Raw genomic sequence first — 22,224 nt, forward strand, 5'->3', positions numbered from 1 at the left:
AATAAGTAGTGATACTTCCTAAGCTATGCTCCTGTTCTGCTGTAGATAGTAGGGAACCCCTAAAAACTGTTAAATGTGGACCTTTTGGACACCTGTTTTCATAACATTAACTAGTACATGTTATCTTCGGAGAGTCTGCAGTAATTAAATTCTGACAATAAATACATGACCTTAAAGTTATGTAGCAGCTTTATATATATATGTATATGTGTAAAGTTGATATATAGAAGTTTCACTGAGTTAATTTTGGCAAAGTGATTTAAGATGACATTAATGGTTATATAATGCAAAAGTACTTCAGTTACAGGATCTCCATAATTGTTAGCAAACTTTTAGTTTTCAACATGGTTAAACTGCAGGGTCACAAATAACCGTGCAAAAAGTTATCTTGGCAAGTTATATGTAAAAGTGATATGGTTTTTAAGTGATGTTGAGATGATAACTTTTTGATATGAACTTGGCATTTTTGGCATGGGATTGTGTGGTCTATCTCCTTTCTGATTTTTTGAACCTTGACATGGAAAAAATATAACAAGTAATTTTGGAATATGCATGGCCTATATGGTAAAGTAAGTATAACAATAATGTCCCATAATAATAGAGTGGATGGGTGGATCTTAAAAATATACTGGATGAAAGCCAATTTGTCGAAAATTACATATAGCATATTATCTTTATAAAGCTTAAAAGTGAAAGTTGCTCAGTTGTGTCCGACTCTTTGCGACCCCATGAACTATACAATCCATGGAATTCTCCGGGCCAGAATCCTGGAGTGGGTAGCCTTGTCTCTTCTCCAGGGGATCTTCCCAACCCAGGGATAGAACCCAGGTCTCCTGCATTGCAGGTGGATTCTTTACCAGCTGAGCCACAAGGGAAACCCTTACAAAGCTTAAGAACAAGCAAAAAACTATAGTTGAGGATTCTGTACATTTATGATGTTTATTTAGGGAAGAAAAACAGAGGAATGATAAATACAAAGTTTAGTTTAATGGTAACCTTTCTGTGGAAAGCAGACAGATTAGAGAAAGCACATATAGATTTACCTATCCATAATGGTAATGGTCTAGTTCTTAAGTTGTGTGGTGAGTTTATGAGTGTTTATTTTCACATTATGCTTCATAAATTAATCATTCTATATGTATTCTTTAGTGTCAGATACTACTCAGAATGTTTTTTAAAAGATTTAGGAATCAATTATCTTGAATTACAGTCTCAATAACTATAGTTTTCTCTGCCTTTTTTTTTGATCATATAAGGCAGATGCTATCTTGGAACTGGGAAAATAAATGCATTGGATAAATGCTGTTCCTGATTTCATTAGACTAATCATCATCCCTTTCAACTTTGCTTCTCTCCTGTGTACATTATAAAATTAGTGGCATCATTATTTCTCCATCTATGTTGAAACCTTAATTTTTTTCTGTTTTTGGATTTGAAGACTTTGAAGTAAGACAAACCAGGGTTTGAATCTTGGTTCTGCTACTTTACCAACTGTGACACTTAGATTGTTATTCATTGATCTCATGGATTAGTATAGTTATTCAGTAAATTTTAATTGAATGATTAAGTTGCTGCTTAAAGAGAATTCATCTTGTGTACACAAATTCAAACCATGTTTATATTTGCATGATACTAAAAGTCAAATTATTATTTGCATAATACTGAAAGTCATTTCATCTTTGGGACAGATGAAAGTGGGAAATATTTCTTCTGTCCCAAAGGAAAAATCTTTGGAGTACACATTAGATATGTTAAGATTGAAAGTGCAATGGCCCCTGAGTGGCTCACAAGCAGTCTGGCAGTCAGAAACCCTTTACAAGGAGAGGCACACTCTGATAATGAACATGCCCAGGGGGCTCCGTTGGACTTGAGGCATCCAATTCTAATTTCCCCTTACAGGAGAACCAGAGAAGGAGATGGCGACCTACTCCAGTATTCTTGCCTGGAGAATTTCATGGACAGAGGAGCCTGGCGGGCTACAGTCCATGGGATCACAAAGAGTCAGACATAAATGAGCGACTAACACTTACTTACACTTTAAAGTCAAACATAGTTTTGTAATAGCTCTTTCTATAAATAATCAAATCCCCCTTTAAGTGTTTTAAGTGTTTCCCCTGCCCCATTATATCTTTTCCTTTTAAAGATTCCTAGTATTAACTTGCTTAGTCTTTCTAATTAGTGTGGATTATTATACTAATTCAGACAAGGACATTCCATCTGTTCCTGTGAGAGTCAGTTTTATTCTGCTCCAAGCTGTAGACTGAGTTAAGGTTATAGTTGGAATACTTTTAGTATTGGAGGAAATTATTTTAAATTATTTTAAACAGTATTTCTGTGGGGTCCATTCTGATGACATATTTGTGAAAATCAATGAGTTTCTCTGAGAGAACATTAAAATATGCTTTATATTCCTTGATAAAGAAGATTGATTCCAGGAAGCCCCACGTGTACCCAAATCTGTATATGCTCAAGTCCCTTATATAAAATGGCTTAGTAAAGTGGAAACAGTTGGCCCTCTGCATCCAAGGGTTTTCTGTCCTCAGATTCAACCAACCATGGATGAAAATCTTGACCACAGATGTGAAACCCATTAATATGGAGGGTTGACTGCATTTATTGAAAAAAATCTGTGTATAAGTAGACTAGTACAGTTCAAACCCATGTTATTCAAGGGTCAACTGTATGTATTTTTTGCTTGTAACTTCTTGAATAGATGTAAGTGTTTAAAGCAAGAATTATAACACTTATTGTGAGTTTTATAATGTTTAACAGTATAACACAAAGGACAGAGTGAATGGACAGTAGCACTGTAAGATTCTTACATTTTTGTTAAGTTGTATTGTCTTAACGCTAAATGAACTGTGATATGTTTAAAAGGTATATTATAGTTCCCAGAGTAGCTAATAAAAAGTAGAAAGATAATACATAACCAAAAAGTACAAAAAGCCGTAGAAGAATTGAAGTGATATACTAAAAATATCTAATCAAAAGAAGGCAGCAAAGGAAGATCAGGGGGAAAAAACAAAAGAGACAGACAGAAAACAGGTAGCAAAATGTAGACCCAACTGTATGATAATTCCATTAAGTCTAAGTGCAGTAAAGACACCAATGAAAAGATTGAGAATATCAGGCTAGATTTAAAGAGATATATATATATATACCAACCCATTTAATCCTAGTAACACAGATACCACCCCCATCAGAAACCAAAATACAAAAAAAGAATTGTAAGAAAATTGCTGGCTAATGTATTCTTTTTCATGAATATAGAATCAATTCAAAATTTAAGACTTGAAGGTAATACCTAGGACCATAAAACTCTTGAAAAAAACATAGGCCGTAAACTCCATAACATTGGTCTTGGCAACGATCTTTTGGATCTGATGTTGAAAGCAAAGGCATTAATAGCAAAAATAAGTGGGACAACATTAAAATAAAAAGTTTCTGCACAGAAAAATCTTCTTCATCAACAAAATGAAAAGGCAATCTGCCGAATGGGAGAAAGTATTTGCAAATTATGTATCTGATAAGGGATTAATATCCAAAATATACAAAGAACTCCTACAACTCAATAGCAAAAAAAGAAAAAATCAGTCAGATTAAAAAATGGGCAGAGGATCTGAGGAAACATTTTTTCTGGAGAAGACATACAGATGGCAACAGGTACATGAAAAGGTGTTCAGTATCACTAATCAAAATGCAAATCAAAACCACAATGAGATATCACCTCACACCTGTTAGAATGGCTCTTATCAAAAAGATAAGAGATAACAAGTGCTGGTGAGAATGTGGACAAAGGGGAACCTGGGCATTGCTAGTGGGAATCTAAATTGGTGCAGTCACTATGGAAAGCAGTAAGGAGTTTCCTCAAAATATAGAACTCCTATGTGATCCAGCAACTCCATTTCTGAGTGTTTATCTGAAGGAAATTAAAACACTAACTTTTGTTAGTTACATGTACCCCCATGTTCATTACAGCATTATTTACAATAGCCAAGTATCCATCAGTGGTTGAATGAATAAAGAAAATCTGGTGTGTGTATATGTGTATGTATTATATGTGTGTGTGTATATATTATTCAACCATAACAAAAAAGAAAATCCTGCCACTTGCATTATGGATGGCATCTTGAGGCCTTATGCTAAACGAGATGTCAGAAAGACAAAGGTTAATACCATATAATCTCACTTATATTTGGAATCTTTAAAAAGAACAAACTCATGGAAAAAGAGGTAAGACTTGTGTTTACTAGAGATGGGAGGGAAGAATTGAAGGAAGGTGGTCAAAAGATACAGACTTCTAGTTATGAAATAATTAAGTGCTGGGAATGTAATATACAGTGTGATTACTATAGTTAATAATACTATATGTTTGAAAGTTGCTAAGAGAATAGTCAGGTGGGTCTTAGAATGCTAAGTCAATTGGCCCTTAGGAAACATCACTACAAACAAAGCTAGTGGAGATAATGAAATTTCAGTTGAGCTGTTTCAAATCCTAAAAGATGATGCTATTGAAGTGCTGCACTCAATATGCCAGCAAATTTGGAAAACTCAGTAGTTGTCACAGGACTGGAAAAGGTCAGTTTTCATTCCAATCCCAGAGAAAGGCAATATTAAAGAATGTTCAAACACCACACAATTGCACTTACCTCACATGCTAGCAAAGTAATGCTCAAAATTCTCCAAGCCAAGTTTCAACCTGGCTATGTGAACTGACAATTTCCAGATGTTCAAGCTGGTTTTAGAAAAGGCAGAGGAGCCGGAGATCAGATTGCTAGCATCCGTTGGATCATCGAAAAAGCAGGAGAGTTCCAGGAAAACATCTACTTCTGCTTTATTGACTACACCAAAGCCTTTGTGTGGATCACAACAGACTGTGGAAAATTCTTCAAGAGGTGGGAATACCAGACCACCTTACCTGCCTCCTGAGAAATCTGTATGCAGGTCAAGAAGCAACAGTTAGGAACAGGTATGGAACAACAGACTGGTACCAAATTGGGAAAGGAGTATGTCAAGGCTGCGTATTGTCACCCTGCTTATTTAATGTATATGCAGAGTACATCATGTAAAATGCCAGGCTGGATGAAGCACAAGCTGGAATCAAGAATGCCGGGAGAAATAACAATAACCTCAAATATGCAGATGACACCATCCTTACAGCAGAAAGTGAAGAACTAAAGAGCCTTTTGATGAAAGTGAAAGAGGAGAGTGAAAAAGTTAAGCCTTTGAGTGTGTGGATCCCAGTAAACTCTGGAAAATTCTGAAAGTGATGGGAATACCAGACCACCTGACCTGCCTCTTGAGAAATCTATGCAGGTCAGGAAGCAACAGTTAGAACTGGACATGGAACAACAGACTGGTTCCATATAGGAAAAGGAGTAAATCAAGGCTGCATGTTGTCACCCTGCTTATTTAACTTAGATGCAGAGTACATGATGAGAAACGCTGGGCTAGATGAAGCACAAGCTGGAATCAAGATTGCCAGGAGAAATATCAGTAACCTCAGATATGCAGAGGACACCACCCTTATGGCAGAAAGTGAAGAAGAACTAAAGAGCCTCTTGATGAAAGTAAAAGGAGAGTGAGAAAGTTGGCTTAAAACTCAACATTCAGAAAACTAAGATCATGGCATCCGGTCCCATCACTTCATGGCAAATAGATGGGGAAACAGTGACAGACTTTATTTTTTGGACTCCAAAACTTCATGGCAAATAGATGGGGAAACAGTGACAGACTTTATTTTTTGGGTTCCAAAATCACTGAAGATGGTGACTGCAGCCAAGAAATTAAAAGACACTCCTTGGAAGGAAAGTTATGACCAACCTAAATAGCATATTGAATAGCAGAGACATTACTTCGCCAACAAAGGTTCGTCTAGTCAAGGCTATGGTTTTTCTGGTAGTCATGTATGCATGTGAGAATTGGAATATAAAGAAAACTGAGTGCCGAAGAATTGATGCTTTTGAACTGTGGTGTTGGAGAAGACTTGAGAGTCCCTTGGACTGCAAGGAGATTCAACCAGTCCATCCTAAAGGAGATCAGTCCTAAATGTTCATTGGAAGGACTGATGTTGAAGCTGAAACTCCCAATACTTTGGCCACCTGTTGCAAAGAGCTGACTCATTTGAAAAGACCCTGATGCTGGGAAAGATTGAAGGCGGGAGGAGAAGGGGATGACAGAGGATGAGATGGTTGGATGGCATCACCAAATCAATAGACATGAGTTTGAGTAAACTCCGTGAGTTGGTGATGGACTGGGAGGCCTGCTGTCCTGCAATCCATGGGGGTTGCAAGGAGTCGGACATGACTGAGCGACTGAACTGAACTGAACTGAAGCTCCAGGGGTTGGTGATGGACAGAGAAGCCTGGCGTTCTGCAGTCCATGGAGTCCCCAAGTTGAACATGACTGAGCGACTTAACTGAAAAGAGTAGCCCTCAAAGTTCTCATCACAAGAAAAAAAGTTATAAATGTGTGTGGTGATGATTTTTTTTTTTTTTTATTTTATTAGTTGGAGGCCAATTACTTCACAACATTTCAGTGGGTTTTGTCATACATTGACATGAATCAGCCATTGAGTTACACGTATTCCCCATCCCGATCCCCCCTCCCACCTCCCTCTCCACCCGACTCCTCTGGGTCCTCCCAGTGCACCAGGCCCGAGCACTCGTCTCCTGCATCCCACCTGGGCTAGTGATCTGATTCACCATAGATAATATACATGCTGTTCTTTTGAAACATCCCACCCTCACCTTCTCCCACAGAGTTCAAAAGTCTGTTCTGTACTTCTGTGTTTCTTTTTCTGTTTTGCATATAGGGTCATCGTTACCATCTTTCTAAATTCCGTATATATGTGTTAGTATGCTGTAATGTTCTTTCTCTTTCTGGCTTACTTCACTCTGTATAATGGGCTCCAGTCTCGTCCATCTCATTAGAACTGATTCAAATGAATTCTTTTTAACGGCTGAGTAATATTCCATGGTGTATATGTACCACAGCTTCCTTATCCATTCATCTGCTGATGGGCATCTAGGCTGCTTCCATGTCCTGGCTATTATAAACAGTGCTGCGATGAACATTGGGGTGCACGTGTCTCTTTCAGATCTGGTTTCCTCGGTGTGTATGCCCAGAAGTGGTATTGCTGGGTCATATGGCAGTTCTATTTCCAGTTTTTTAAGAAATCTCCACACTGTTTTCCATAGTGGCTGTACTAGTTTGCATTCCCACCAACAGTGTAAGAGGGTTCCCTTTTCTCCACACCCTCTCCAGCATTTATTGCTTGTAGACTTTTGGATAGCAGCCATCCTGACTGGTGTGTAATGGTATCTCATTGTGGTTTTGATTTGCATTTCTCTAATAATGAGTGATGTTGAGCATCTTTTCGTGTGTTTGTTAGCCATCTGTATGTCTTCTTTGGAGAAATGTCTGTTTAGTTCTTTGGCCCATTTTTTGATTGGGTCATTTATTTTTCTGGAATTGAGCTTCAGGAGTTGCTTGTATATTTTTGAGATTAATCCTTTGTCTGTTTCTTCATTTGCTATTATTTTCTCCCAATCGGAGGGCTGTCTTTTCACCTTAATTATAGTTTCCTTTGTAGTGCAGAAGCTTTTAAGTTTCATTAGGTCCCATTTGTTTATTTTTGCTTTTATTTCCAGTATTCTGGGAGGTGGGTCATAGAGGATCCTGCTGAGATTTATGTCAGAGAGTGTTTTGCCTATGTTCTCCTCTAGGAGTTTTATAGTTTCTGGTCTTACATTTAGATCTTTAATCCATTTTGAGTTTATTTTTGTGTATGGTGTTAGAAAGTGTTCTAGTTTCATTCTTTTACAAGTGGTTGACCAGTTTTCCCAGCACCACTTGTTAAAGAGGTTGTCTTTTTTCCATTGTATATCCTTGCCTCCTTTGTCAAAGATAAGGTATCCATAGGTTCGTGGATTTATCTCTGGGCTTTCTATTCTGTTCCATTGATCTATATTTCTGTCTTTGTGCCAGTACCATACTGTCTTGATGACTGTGGCTTTGTAGTAGAGTCTGAAGTCAGGGAGGGTGATTCCTCCAGTTCCATTCTTCTTTCTCAAGATTACTTTGGCTATTCGTGGTTTTCTGTATTTCCATACAAATTGTGAAATTATTTGTTCTAGTTCTGTGAAAAATACCGTTGGTAGCTTGATAGGGATTGCATTGAATCTATAGATTGCTTTGGGTAGAATAGCCATTTTGACAATATTGATTCTTCCAATCCATGAGCACGGTATGTTTCTCCATCTGTTTGTGTCCTCTTTGAATTTTAACTAGACTTACTATGATGATCATTTCACAGTATATACATATATTGAATCATTTTGTTGTATATCTGAAATCAGTGTATTTCAATTGTTGAATTATTGTTCAATTATTGAAATTAATTGTATTTCAATCAAAGAAATTTCCTGACTTTTATGATTGTATTGTGATTATGTAAGAGAATATTCTTGTTCTTAGAAAAACACACAAATATTTTTGCATAAAGGTATACAGGGTCTTTAACATTTTCAGTAGATTATAAAAAAGATTTTGCATTGTATATGTATGTATTTGTGTTTGTTTATATAGAGAATGGTAAAGCAACTGGGACAAAATGTAATAAGTATTAAAGTCTGGGTTAAGGATAACAAAAACTGTTGTTACTAGAATTTTTTTTTCTGAGTGCTGAGGTCTATAGCATTAGATTATATGAACTTGATTGGATTAGATGATTCCCTTCTTTCTAGTCTGCCTGCAATGCAGGAGACCCAGGTTCAATCCCTGAGTTGGAAAGATACCCTGGAGAAGGAAATGGCAGCCTACTCCAGCATTCTGCCTGGAAAATCCCATGGACGGAGGAGCCTGGCAGGCTACAGTCCATTGCGTCACAAAGAGTTGGACATGACTAGTGACTTTCACTCTCATAGTTGTTTTACAATATTGTGTTGGTTTCTGTTGTACAGCAATGTAACTCAGCTATGTGTGTGCATATATCACCTCCCTCCTGCCTCCCCCGACCCCCACTCCGTCCCACCCACCTGGGGTCACCCTAGACCATCAGGCTGAGCTCCGTGTGCTGTGCTGCAGGCTCCTGGTACAGATGAGCCGAGAATGTTCTTAACTTTAAAATATATAAAAATTAAGTTACCCCTCAAACTACTCATCAAGTTGTTTTTTAACTTGCTCTGTAACAAGAGAAGCCACTGCAGTAAGAAGCCCTCTTGCCACAACTAGAGAAAGTCCGTGAGCATCAGTGAAGACCCAGTGTAGCCATAAATAAATAAATAGAAATAAACATTTAACAATGCTAATGGATGGGTTAAACAGTAAGTTAGATGCAATTAAAGAAAGAATTGTAAACTAGAAGATTGACCTGAAGAAATTGCCCAAAAAGTAGCTTAGAGATCAATGATAAGAAATAGATGTTTAGAGATATGAAAAATGGAACAGAAAAATCTAAGATGTCTTCTCGAGGGAGTCCCAGAAAGATAGAATCAAGGAGAACCAGTATTTGGAGAGATTATGGCTTAGATTTTTCCAGAACTGATAAGATACAAATCCACATAAGCGACTGCCTTAGATACAAATCGACATGGTTCTGTGCTTAGTCGCTCAGTCATATGTGACTCTCTGTGACCCTTTGGGCTGTAGCCCTCCAGGCTCCTCTGTCTATGGGATTTTTCAGGAAAGGATACTGGAGCGGGTTGCCATTTTTCTTTTCCAGGAGATTTTCCCAATGCAGGGATCAAACTCGCATCTCCTGTGTCTCCTCCATTGTGGGCGGATTCTTTACCCTGTGAGCTGTTCAGGGAAGCCCAGTTCTTTATCAGTCTTTTGATAAAGAAGATTTTGACACTGTAAACATGTTGCCCAATAACGGGTTACGGTTTGGACCAGTTTTATCGTGAAGAATAGCAAAGTTAATCATTTATTTAGTTACTTTCACATGGTAACCATATCTCTATGTACATTGGAGTAATAGTCCCACTTACCCATACTGTGATAGTGAATCATTATATGACCTCTGTGAATGTTGAACACAAAAGAGCATAAACTTAAATGAAAGGGAGAATGCAAAAAAGAGATAGGAGATTCTTATTCCTTCTTTGCTCATTCCCATACATAGAATGAAAAATACATCATTTTAGATTTCTTAATTTATATTTTAAGAGTTACATGGGATGTGAATTTGGCCATTGCCTTTAATCAGAGGATTTCTAAGGGTCTCATAAGCATATTCCATAATCCTCTAGAAACTCTTCATGTAGTTGTAGCTGGCAATGATATCTCCATTATAGAGAGGAGTAAATGGAAGCACTGTATACCAAATGATATTTTTATATCCATTCAGGAATGTCTTACTGGTTTACAGGCCAGTATTATTATCAACTTTATGAAGCTTAGTGTGATTATGTGATTTGCCCAACCTTAGAGGAAGAATTTGGCATAACATCAAGGTTCCCTGAGTCTTATCTGCCTTACTAATTTTATCTCCTCCCCACACATACACACACTTAGCCTCAGCTCTGCTACTCAAATCGTATTTAATCCAATGTTTTAAAAGTCCTGTAAGGGATGATGGATTACTGTTCGAGTCACAATTGTGGTTACTTATGAGGGAGAAAAAAAACTGAACAGGATGGGACAAAAGAAGGGTTTGGGGGCATAGATGACACACATCTCCCATCCAAGTTCTAACCAGGTCGGAGCCTGATTAGCTTCTGAAGTCAGATGAGATTGAGCGCATTCAAGGTGGTATGGCCATAGACAGACAGATGACAGACTTCTGTTTGTTCTTCCTGGGTGATGGTTACAAGTGTGGTTGCCTTATAATAATCCATTAAGCAATGTATTTTTTTAATGTTAAAAAAGAGAAAGTCCTGTAAGGGAACCTTAAGTCATGTATCTTCATGAATCTTTGAAGTATCATTCCTGGTTCTTAATTAAAAATCAAATGATAGTTTATTTTTTTCTAGAACAACTTTTAAAAAAAATATTGTAACTGCTATTGGTAATGTTGTATACTAAAACTCATGCACTTGTTCTTTTCTGATGAATTGTTATTGTTATTCATTTGCCAAGTCATGTCTGATTTCTTTGTGACCTCATGGACCGAAGCCTACCAGGCCCCTCTGTTCATGAGATTTACCAGGCAAGAATCCTGGAGTGAATTACTGTTTCCTTCTCCATGGGCTCTTCCTGGATCAGGGATCCAATCCGTGTCTCCTGCATTGGAAGGCGGATTCTTTACTACAGAGCTACCAGGGAAGCCCTCTGATGAGTTAGAGAATCCTAATCAGGATATTACCATGTGGTAAGCTAAATAAAATAGTGGACAATGGTCTTAAAGAGTAATATGGCTAATTCTATACAGTTACTCTCTTTACCTGTTGATATGAAATTATAATATATATCTTTATCTTTCTTAAATTCTCACCAGCAGTAATGCTGGTAGCAAACAGAATTTTGATCCCAGTGAATCTAAACCTAGTACACCTAAAGCTGGACTTACATTCAAATTGTGGGCATAGGTATAGATTTGGGTTAAGGTGGAAATGAAAAAAAAAAAAAAAACCCTGTAGAATTTAAAGAGTTACCCATAAGAGGGATGTAATTAGGAAACAATAGGTGGGATGTAATTAGTATATAGTGAGGCTTCCCTGGAGGCTCAGTGGTAAAGAATCTGCCTGCCAGTGCAGGAGACACGTATTCGATCCCTGGGTCGAGAATATACTCGAGGAGGAAATGTCAGCCCACTCCAGTAATCTTGCCTGGGAAGTCCTATGGACAGAGGAGCCTGGCAGGCTACAGTTCATGGACTCACAAAAGAGTCAGACATGACTTAGTGAAAGTGTAGTTCTGTGGCATTTAAGTACAGGTAACCCTTGAGTAATTTGGGGATTAAGGACACCAGTTACAGTCCACTTACAGATTTACAATCAGCATTGCGTATCCCTTGTTCCACATGCACGGATTCAACCATTTGTGGTTGTGTAGTACTACAGTATGTATTTGTTGGAAAAATAAAACTCAAGTATAGGTGGATCCTCACAGTTCAAACTCCTGTTGTTCAAGGATCAGCTGTACTTTCACACTGTTGTACAACTGTTACCATCATTCGTTTCCAAAACTTTTTTTAATCTTGCAGAACTGAAATTTTCTGTCAAACAGTAACTCCCTATTCACCTCTCCTCCCAGCCCATGGTGACTACCTTTCTATTTTCTATCTTTATGAATTTGACTGCTTTAAGCACCTCACTTGAATGGAATTATACAGTATTTGTCCCTTTTTGATTGGCTTATTTCACTAGCATAATGTCTTCAAGGCTTATCCATGTTGTAGTATGTGGAATTTCTTTCCCTTTAAGGCTGAATAATATTCCCTTGTGTGTCGGGGGGGTGTGTGTGTGACTGTGTGTATATACACACACAGATATGTATATGCCAAATTTGTTTTACTTATTCCTCTGTCCACAGACACTTGCTCTGCTTTCACCTTTTGGCTATTGTCAGTAATGCTGTTATGAACATGAATGTACAGATGTGTCCCTACTTTCAATTCTTTTGGGTATATGTTCAGAATTGGGATTGCTGGATTATATGTTAATTCTATGTTTAATTTTTTGAGGAACTGACAAACTATTTCCATAGCATCTGTACCATTTTACAGTCCTATCAGCATAAGAGTTCCAGTTCTGCATCCTGACAAACCCCTATTTTCTGGAGGTTTTTTGGGAGGTGGGGTGAGGTTGATGGTAGTCATCCTAATGGTTGCGAATTGTTATCTTGTGGTTCTGAATTCTCTAGGCCAGAATACTGAAGTGGGTAGCCTTTCCCTTCTCCAGGGAATCTTCCCAACCCAGGAATCAAACTGGGGTCTCCTGCATTGCAGGCAGATTCTTTACCAACTGAGCTATCAGGGAAGCCCTGATAAAACCAGGTTCGATTCCTGGATCGGGAAGGTCCGCTGGAGAAGGGAGAGGCTACCCACTGCAGTATTCTTTGGCTTCCCTTGTGGTTCAGCTGGTGAAGAATCTGCCTGAAATGTGGGAGACCTGGGTTCCATCCCTGGCTTGGGAAGATCCCCTGGAGGAGGGAAAGGCTTCCCACTGCAGTATCCTGGCCTGGAGAATTCTGTGGACTGTATAATCCATGGGTCACAAAGAGTCAGACACGACTGAGCGACTTTCATTTTTTTAAAACCAAGGTAGTAACCACAAGAGATACTTATTTAGTACTTTATAGAACTACCAGAGATAGATCACTTTTAATTGCTATTTAATACTGGTAGCAGATGAGTAAATACTTTCAGAAAATATTTGTATATATAAACATATAATCAAGTTTTGCCTGTTCTTTGTGCATTTCATCCATCTCTTTCTGTTTCTGTTAACACAGTCCTAATCCATTTAACATCATCACATGTTTGTGCTACTGTTGTTTTGTTTTTTCAAAAAGGTAAAAGCATTTAGTGGGTGCTTAATTTAATAATTTGTATCTTGACACTGGGGCCCAGTTCTAACAGAATGGTAAAAATAGATGGTCATAAATTCCTCTAGTAGTTTGCTCTTTACCTCTTCTTTAGCACCTCCCCCTCAATTCAACAAGGATTTATTGGGATGTGAAATCTGAGTTTCCCTGAGATTATGTTACAGGGGGCAAATCACACCAAGTCTTCCCTATTGGATGAACCAAGTAGTCTCTTAGGTCCCTCCTAGCCGTGTCTGGTGAATGTCTTTATGATTTTTGTAAATATTACCAGCTTTTGGTCATTAGATGCCTGAATTGTCTGAAAACCACATTACCCACAATAAACCATGTTTTTAGATTCTCATTGAAGAGAGGGGAAGATAACAGTCTAACTCAGATCACTTTCATATTTACTGTCATATATCTCCTTGGGCTTCTTAGATCAACCTCAGACCTAACTAGAAACCTTTTAAATACAAGCATTTAGTTTTCTAAGAATTAGCCATCACTTATAAAGCAATATAGTATTTTGAGCAGTTAATGTCAGGGTGGGGTTTGTTTACTTCTGAAAAGTCGTATTGCATCTTAACAGGATGTAAAAACAAAGGCTAAAACTGTACTGTGTACTTTTAGTTTTTGATTTCTACTTTTGAGGTTTTATGGGCTTCCCTTGTGGCTCAGTTAGTAAAGAATCTGCCTGCAATGCCAGGGATCTGGGTTCAATCCCTGGGTTGGGAAGATCCCCTAGAGAAGGGAAAGGCTACCCACTCCAGTATTCTGGCCTGGAGAATTCCACGGACTGTATAGTCAGTCCATGGGATCTCAAAGAGTTGGACATGACTGAGCAACTTTCATTTTCACTTTCACTTTGAAGTTTTATATATACAAAATTCTCACACTCAAAACTAAACGTGTGCTTTTTTGAATTAAGTGCCATTTTTATTTGTTTGTACCTCTGTTCTCTTGCTTCATTGAGAATTCACATTAAATTGCTTTCAAGTGGACTTCTAAAAGATATGAGTAATTCTTTAAACCAATTTAGTTAATCTTAAGAAATAATGTTATGTATTAGGCTGGTGTAGATATAATAGGAAAATTAAATGAACTATTCTAGATAAACTTTTGTATTTAACATTTATTGCTGAGTAAATTTTATAAATTGTCTATTTCTTCTATTCTTGCTCCTGTCACTTGTTTGAAATTCAGTAGTCAGTTATTTATGCCTAGTCATTTTCTAGGATCTATAAATTTTGTTTTGTTTTCTGTAATACAAGCTATAATAAATTTTTTTCTTTATGCTCAAATTCTCTAATATTTTAAGTAATTTAATTTCTTTTTCTCAGAGATTAATAAGATACTTTTAATGCTGCATTTGTCACCGAGAAAACTAGTTTTAATTTATATTGACCTTTTTCTCCTTTGAGCATTTAATCTGCTTTCAATAAAATGTTGATGACTGCTCTTTAGAAGACAGCTGTACGAAATAAAGTATTATAAATATTCAGCTTTCCTTTCTAAGCTTTGTCACCAACAGCTGGGCATCCAGTTTAGCAGAACAGATTTTGCACAGAGAGAGCCTGGCATGTTCCTGAATCAGTATAGTGAAGGAGACAAAAAAGTAGTTTCTTATGGATTGGGGACTTATAAAGACATAGAGCATCTGTTACTCAGTTAAGTCATAGTCTGGTTGCACTGAATCATGTTTAAAGCTAGAATAATGTGTAAAACTTTTTCACCTTGCTCATACCTTTATTTTAATATCTAGTATATTATTTTTGCAAATAAAATGCTTTCAACATCTCCATTGAAGGTATGTAAATGATTTTGCTCTTATCTATAATTTTTCATTAGTGATATTTTAAAACACACAAAGATATTAATTTTTTACTAAGAGTATTTTATTATATAGCCTTAATCTTTGAATTGTATGATAGTGCATATATATACAACTCATATATAAAAATCCATTTAAATATTTAATTATGATTTCATCTTGATATATGCTATTAAAAAACCAATTACCTCATTGTAAAAATTGCTTTCTTCATAGGTTTTCTAGTTTAGTTGGTGAAAGTAACTTAAAATGGAATCTTTGTTTATACAGATTACTCTTGTTTTATTTATTTATTTATTTTTATTTTTTTTATTATTATTTTTTTAAAATTTCTTTTTAGATTACTCTTAAATACTTGGCTTACTTGAAGCATATTAAATCTAAGATGTCTTTAAATATTTTGTTTGCAGTGTTAGAAGATCACTGAAATTGGATGGTCTGTTAAAAGCAAATGTAAGTATTTACTTGTGAGTTTGTAGTTGCATAATAACATATTAAGATTGTATTTTTATTGTTTTTACAGCTAATTTTCTCTTATACTAAATGTAAGGAGTATCAAAAACTCCTGTGACATAACTGTTATTGGCACACCATTTTCTACATATAAAATTTGTAATATAGAAATTCTTTGCAGGCTTGAGATTTTTATTTAAGGGACAAATTATTTAGAAGCCTTAATGAAATAATTTAGTAGAAAAAAATACTTTGCCACTTAAATGCAGATAAATAAAGATGGAACAGTAGACAGTGCTTTAATGTACATTCTATAATCTGCTAAATTGAAATAAAACATTAACATTTTTATATCAAAAAGGTAACTACCCCCTCACCTCGCTGACATGGTTAAACATAAAATACTAGCACTGTAATAACTTTCACCATGGTTGTCACAGTAAGAATAAAATTGTACTGTTGCTGTTACAGTTTATAAATCTTGTCGTAGCACATTCCCAATACCAGCATATCATGACATATGCTAGTTTATTATCTGTTTATTATCTTTTCATACCAACAGTGGATCTAGATACAAACACTAATACTAGGATACTTATGGCCTTAGTAATCTTAAATGCAAATAAATGAGAAAGTAAATTAAAATAAATAGCTAGTCACTAAATAGGCTCCTATATGAGATCCCATATGAGAATGCCATTTCAAGAAATGGGTTTTATATGGAATTTCTCTTCAGAAGACTCACTGGTATTTAACAATTTACCATTTTTAAAACTTCCTAGATGCTTTTCTAAAAAATTTAAACAAAGGTGGCAAAATACTGCAATGCCACTAAAAAAATCATTAGCGGTGTAATTAGCAATTTAAAACACCATTATCCAACTTGTTCTGTACAGAATGCAGCTGTGACTGTAATTTTGCATCTGTTTCTTTGGTCAGAATGGTATTTTGGTAGATGAGTAGTCCAGCTTGAAATGAAATACAGTTCTTCTCTGCCCCAAGACTGTTCTTTGGGAGGTGGTAACACCATTTGAATGAAAGAGAATGACCATTTAGGAATTCATCCTTTTCATAAAGTACAGTTGTCATGGATAGCTTTCTATATAGTTTTTCTCCAGATTAGGATGTTTCAAGGTAACCAGTGAAACAGTGAATATCCTGTATTAGAAAAATACATTGTTATGTTTGGCCCAGTTCTGTACCTTTAAACCAGTTGACAGTACCACATGGCCACCAACTGCTAAATGCAGGTTCCTTAAATCCTAGCCAGGGCCTTCAACATTTCTATTTTCTAACATATTTCTAATATTTATTATTATTTCTGATATTTTCAGCTTTTGTACTTTTGCCTCATCATTTATTTGCAGCTCTATCTTAGATCTGACAACTTTTGCTCTGGCGGTACATCTAGGCTTCTCTCCTTAGCTATATTTATGCATGTATCTTTTCCAGTAATAATTTAGCCCTGAAGCAGCCTGGTTCCCAAGAATCTACCTATATGCCAGTGATTCCTTTGAGGCTACCTTAGCCCATGCAAAGGAAAATCAGACATTTAAAACCTTACCTACAATTGCTTTGAAGCTACAGAGGAACTCGTAACTTTGTGGTCATTTTGCCTTACCGGGCATGATGCTGAAAGAAGACATCTGTGGTGTTGAAGGAAAGGAGATGGCTCTTAAATGCTAGTTCATTGAAGTGTAGTCTGTTCATCTTAAACATTTAGTGTTTCCTCTCCCAGAGATGTTTGGAACTAGCAAATCCCAGTGTTCCCAATGTGGCTACGGACCTTCATGAAGATAATGCTCCATGATGTTAGGGCAAGTCTGCAGAAGTAATTTTCCTTATGAGTCCCCTAATAGGAGAAATAGAGGTATGGCTCATCCCCTGTGATCTTCCATTTCATATATAGTGTATATACTACAAGTACCACTATTTGCTAGTCCTCCCAAATTGTTGAGGGTAGTGAGGAGTAATAAAGGTTTTGATTTCTCATTACCTACAGTATTGGGGTTGCTCAAGTTATTACCTTTCAAACACTGTTTTTAGATGAATTTTCAAAGACAAAGTTGAATTTATTACAAATAATTTGAAAATTATTCTTTACTAATAAACTACCAGTGGCATTTCAGATGAATTTGTAGGGATAGCTGTAACCGGTCATATACCTAGTCAGCTTGACCTAATCTCTTTCAGGCTACCTTAGAGAAGGAACTGGAGAGCAGATGATGCAGATGGGAAGGGAAGGAGCATACTTCCTACCAAGGCCAACTTAATAGGCATTCTGCCAGAAGGAATGGCAGTACTGGTTTAGGGGAAGTTTGCTGATTTGGATATGCATATCCCAGTCGAAATTACTCTGTTACCATTAGTAGGATACTCCTAAGTCTGATTATTCCCATTATCTCATCTCTCTGAGACAAGACTTTTCCGAACTCCTGAAATTAGAAAGAACATTGGATTTCAGGGCTTAGAAAATATGACAGCTCACATTCTGTAGGCTCACTCATTGTTCTGGCTCATGTCTGCTCCTTTCTCTTCTCCTTCCCTCCTCTTGCCCTGCTTTTTTCCTTACCTTTTTATTATGGAAATTTTTGAACATACACTAAAGTAGAGACAATAATACAATGAAGTAACATGTAACCATCACCCATCTTCCAAAATTACTAACATTTTGCTAATTTTGCTTCATCTATCTCTATATATGTACATATATACTTATATATGTGTGTATGTATCTGTATTTTTTTTCCCTGGAATTTTACAAATCTCACGCATGTTATTTCATTAGAATATTCTTCAGTGTGCATTTTTAACAGATAATGACTTCTTTCATAACTATAGTGCACTATCATAACTTATAAAATAAGAAGTAGCTCCTTAATAATATCTTTCACCCAGTCCATATTCACATTTCTATGGTTGTTTCAAAATGTCCTTTTATAGTTGGCTTGTTAAAATCAGGATCCAAGCAAGATTTCCACATGTAATGGTCTTTATATATCATGTCTTTTTTTTGCACCAAGTCTTTTAAAATCTCACTCTTTTTCTTATAATTTATCTTTTGGAAAAAACTGAAATATTTTTTCCATAAGTGTATTTCACATTCTAGATTTTATTGTTTTCTTGTGTTCTTCAGAAAAGTGATTTCTCTATTCACATTTCTCTATTTCACAATTCACATTTCTTCATATTTCATATAAAACATCATTAAAGCTAGAGGCTTGATTAGATTCTGGTTCATATTTTTGCTAAGAATGCCTCATAGGTAGTCTCTGTATTTCCTGTTGCATTACCTCCACAAGTACAAAGTGGTCTTGGTTTCAAGTGTTACCAGCCTGATTCACCCATAGTAAAATTCTCTGTCAGTCTTTCTCCTAATGTTTTTTTTTCTAAATTCATTAATGATTATTTTATAGATTCCTTTTTTCACTACAGTTACCAAATACTGATCGCTTTTTTGCCTTTTGATTTTGGAGAATTTTGATTATAGAGAATGCACTGCTTACTATACGGCTTCAGTAATTATCAACACAAGGCTAATATTGTTTCATATATGTTCCCATGCATACTTCAGTATCCCCTGTAGTAGATTATTTGAAGCAAATCTCAAACATCATCCATATCATCCATAAATACTCCAGTAATTATTTCAAAAAGATAGACTTTAAAAAAGGTATAGTATTATACCCCATTCCCACCTCTGCTATGATCTCTGCAAAAAAATGTCTCTCAAAATTAACATTAATTCCTTAATCCTTAAGTGGACATCTTTGCTCAGATTCTCCCAATTATCTCATATACTTTTTGACAGTTCAGTTCTTTTTAAATTTTAACATTTTTATTGACATTCATATAATATAAAGTTCATAATTTAAAAGTATATACCAGTGATTTATTATATACTCAGTGCATTGTGCAGCCACCACCTATATCTGATTTCAGAACATTTCCACCACCCCCAAAAGAAATCCATACCTATTAGCAGTTAGTTTCAATTCTCTCCTGCTCTCATTCCCTGGCAACTACTAATTTGCTGTTTCTGTGGATTTGCCTATTCTGGCCATATTATATAAATGGAATCATAACAATATGTGGCCTTTGGTGACTGGCTTCTTTCATTTAGCATAACATTTTCAAGTTTTATCCAAGGTTTATCACATGTAACAGTACTTTATTCCTTTTTATGGCTCAAACTTATTCTTTTGTGTGGGTATGTCACCTTTTGTTTATCTGTCCTTCAGCTGAAGAATGGACTTCCATTCTTGAGTGCTGCTAGTGGTGAAGAAACCCCCTGCCAATGCAGGAGACACAGGTTCTATCCCTGGGTCAGGAAGATCCCCTGGAGGAGAGCATGGCAACCCACTTCAGTATTTCTGCCTGGAGAATCTCATAGACAGAGGAGCCTGGCAGGCTTTGGTCCACAGGGTTACAAAGAGTCAGACATGACTGAAGTGACTTAGCACACACATACAGCTGAAGGACCTTTGAGTTGTTTCCATTTTTTTACTATTACAAATAATGTTGCATATAACATTCTTGTACAGCATTTTTTATGAGTATGTTTTCAGTTTTCTTATATACTTGGGGTGGAATTGTTGAGTCATATGGTGATTCTAACTTTTTGCAAAACTTTTTGCTCAACTTTTCTACAGCATTTTACATCCCCACTAACAGTATGTAAGGGTTCCAGTTTATCCACATCCTCCCCAACACTTGCTGTTATCTGACGTTTTGATTCTAGCCATCCTACTGGGTGTGAAGTCCTGTCCTGTTGTGGTTTTAATTTGCATTTCCCTGGTAATGTTGAACATCTTTTCATGTGCTTATTGGCCATCTGTAGATTTTCTTTGGAGAATTATCTCTTCAAATCTTTGCCCATTTTTTAATTGGGTTGTCTTTTTACTGTTGAGTTGTAAGAATTCTTTATATATTCTCAACACTGTTACCTTATCAGATACATGATTTGCACATACTTTCATCAGTTCTGTGGATTGTCTTTCTTGATAGAATCCTTTGATACACGAAAGTTTAAAATTTTGATGAAGTCCAACTTATTTTTTCTTTGATGGCTTGTGCAATCTAAGGTAATGCAGACTTCCACTATGTTTCTTTCTAAGAGTTTTATAGTTTTAGCATGTATGTTAAAAATCTAATAGATAATAGAGTTCATTTTTGACATGGTGTGATGTTGGGGGCATGTAGTTCATTTGTCCTAGCAGTGTTTGTTAAAAAGCTATTATTTCCCCATTGAATGGCCTTAGAACTCTTACTGAAGATTAGTTGACTATAAATATATGAATTTACTTCTGGACTCTCAAATCTATTCCATTTGTCTACAGATCTGACCTTATGCCATCACCATGCTGTGTTTCAAAATAAGAAGTTTTTAATTACTATAAATTTGAAATTAGGAAATATGAGTCTTCCAGCTTTGTTCTCTCTGCTGCAGAGATTGGGCTGTAGTTTTCTTTCCAGGTGTTCGTCTGGTTTTGCTATCAGAGTAATGCTGGTCTCATAGGATGAGTTAGGAAGTGTTCCCTGCTTCTTTATAGAATTTGAGAAGAATTGGTGTCACTTCTTTAAATGCTGGTAGAATTCACTAGTGAAGCTCTCTGGCGCTACAGTTTTCTTTTTCACAAGTTTTCTGAGTTAATCTAATCTCTTTACTTGCTTTAAATGGGTTCCAGTTTTCCATTTCTCCTTGGTTCAGTCCTGGTGGGTTGTGTATTTTGGGGAATTTGTTCACTTCATCTAGATTAGCTAATTGGTTGGCATACAATTGTTCATAGTATCCCCTTATTATCCCTTTTATTTCTCCAAGGTTGGTTGTAATATCTGCCCCTCATTCCTGATTTTAATAATTTGAATCTTATTTCTTTCTTGGTCAGTCTAGATGAAGGTTTGTTGGTTCCCCCCCCCCCCCAAAGAACCAACTTTCGAATTCATTGATCTTTTTTCTTATTTTTCATTTCATTTGATTTCTCTTTAATATTAATTTTTTTTTCTTCTAGTGTCTTTGGGTTTAGTTTATTCTTTTTCTAATTTCTTAAGGTGGAAGCTTAGGTTATTAATTTGAGAGCTTTCTTTTTTTAATGTAAGCACTTAAATTTTCTCTGAGTACTACTTTCCATCCCATAAGTGTTTATATATGTTATGGTTCATTTTTATTCTCCTCAATGTGTTTTCTAATTTCCTTTTTGATTGGTTGTCTAGGAGTATGTTGTTTAATTTCTATAAATTTATTTTCCAAATGTCTTTATGTTTTTAATTTGTAATTTTATTCTGTTGTGATTAGAAACTGTTCTTTATATGATTCTAATTTTTTTCACATTTACTGAGTGTTGGTTTTTTGTTGGTTTTTTTGTTCTTTTTTTTTGTTTTTTTGCTGCTTAACGTATCTTCTGTCCTGGCTAATATTACATGTGCACTTGAGAAGAATGTGTATTCTGCTATTGCTGGATGGAGGG

At 36.1% G+C, this 22,224-nt stretch overlaps 1 protein-coding gene across 7 annotated transcripts in view; it reads left to right on the top strand.

Moving 5' to 3' along the window:
* The window catches only part of ITGB3BP (integrin subunit beta 3 binding protein), a 98,859-nt gene that overhangs the window by 4,800 nt on the left and 71,835 nt on the right, over positions 1-22,224 (top strand). For all 7 annotated transcript variants that reach the window (XR_010659950.1, XR_010659949.1, XM_065911678.1 and 4 more), the window contains one exon: positions 15,715-15,757. Coding sequence is in view for 2 of the 7 variants with exons in the window: in XM_065911678.1 (XP_065767750.1) it covers positions 15,715-15,757 (43 nt within the window). In the remaining 5 variants the exon portion in view is untranslated. Of the gene's footprint in view, positions 1-15,714; positions 15,758-22,224 lie in introns of those variants that run through there.

This window comes from Muntiacus reevesi, chromosome 1 (genome assembly GCF_963930625.1).
Source record: "Muntiacus reevesi chromosome 1, mMunRee1.1, whole genome shotgun sequence".
In the NCBI taxonomy this organism is placed as follows: Eukaryota; Metazoa; Chordata; class Mammalia; order Artiodactyla; family Cervidae; genus Muntiacus; species Muntiacus reevesi.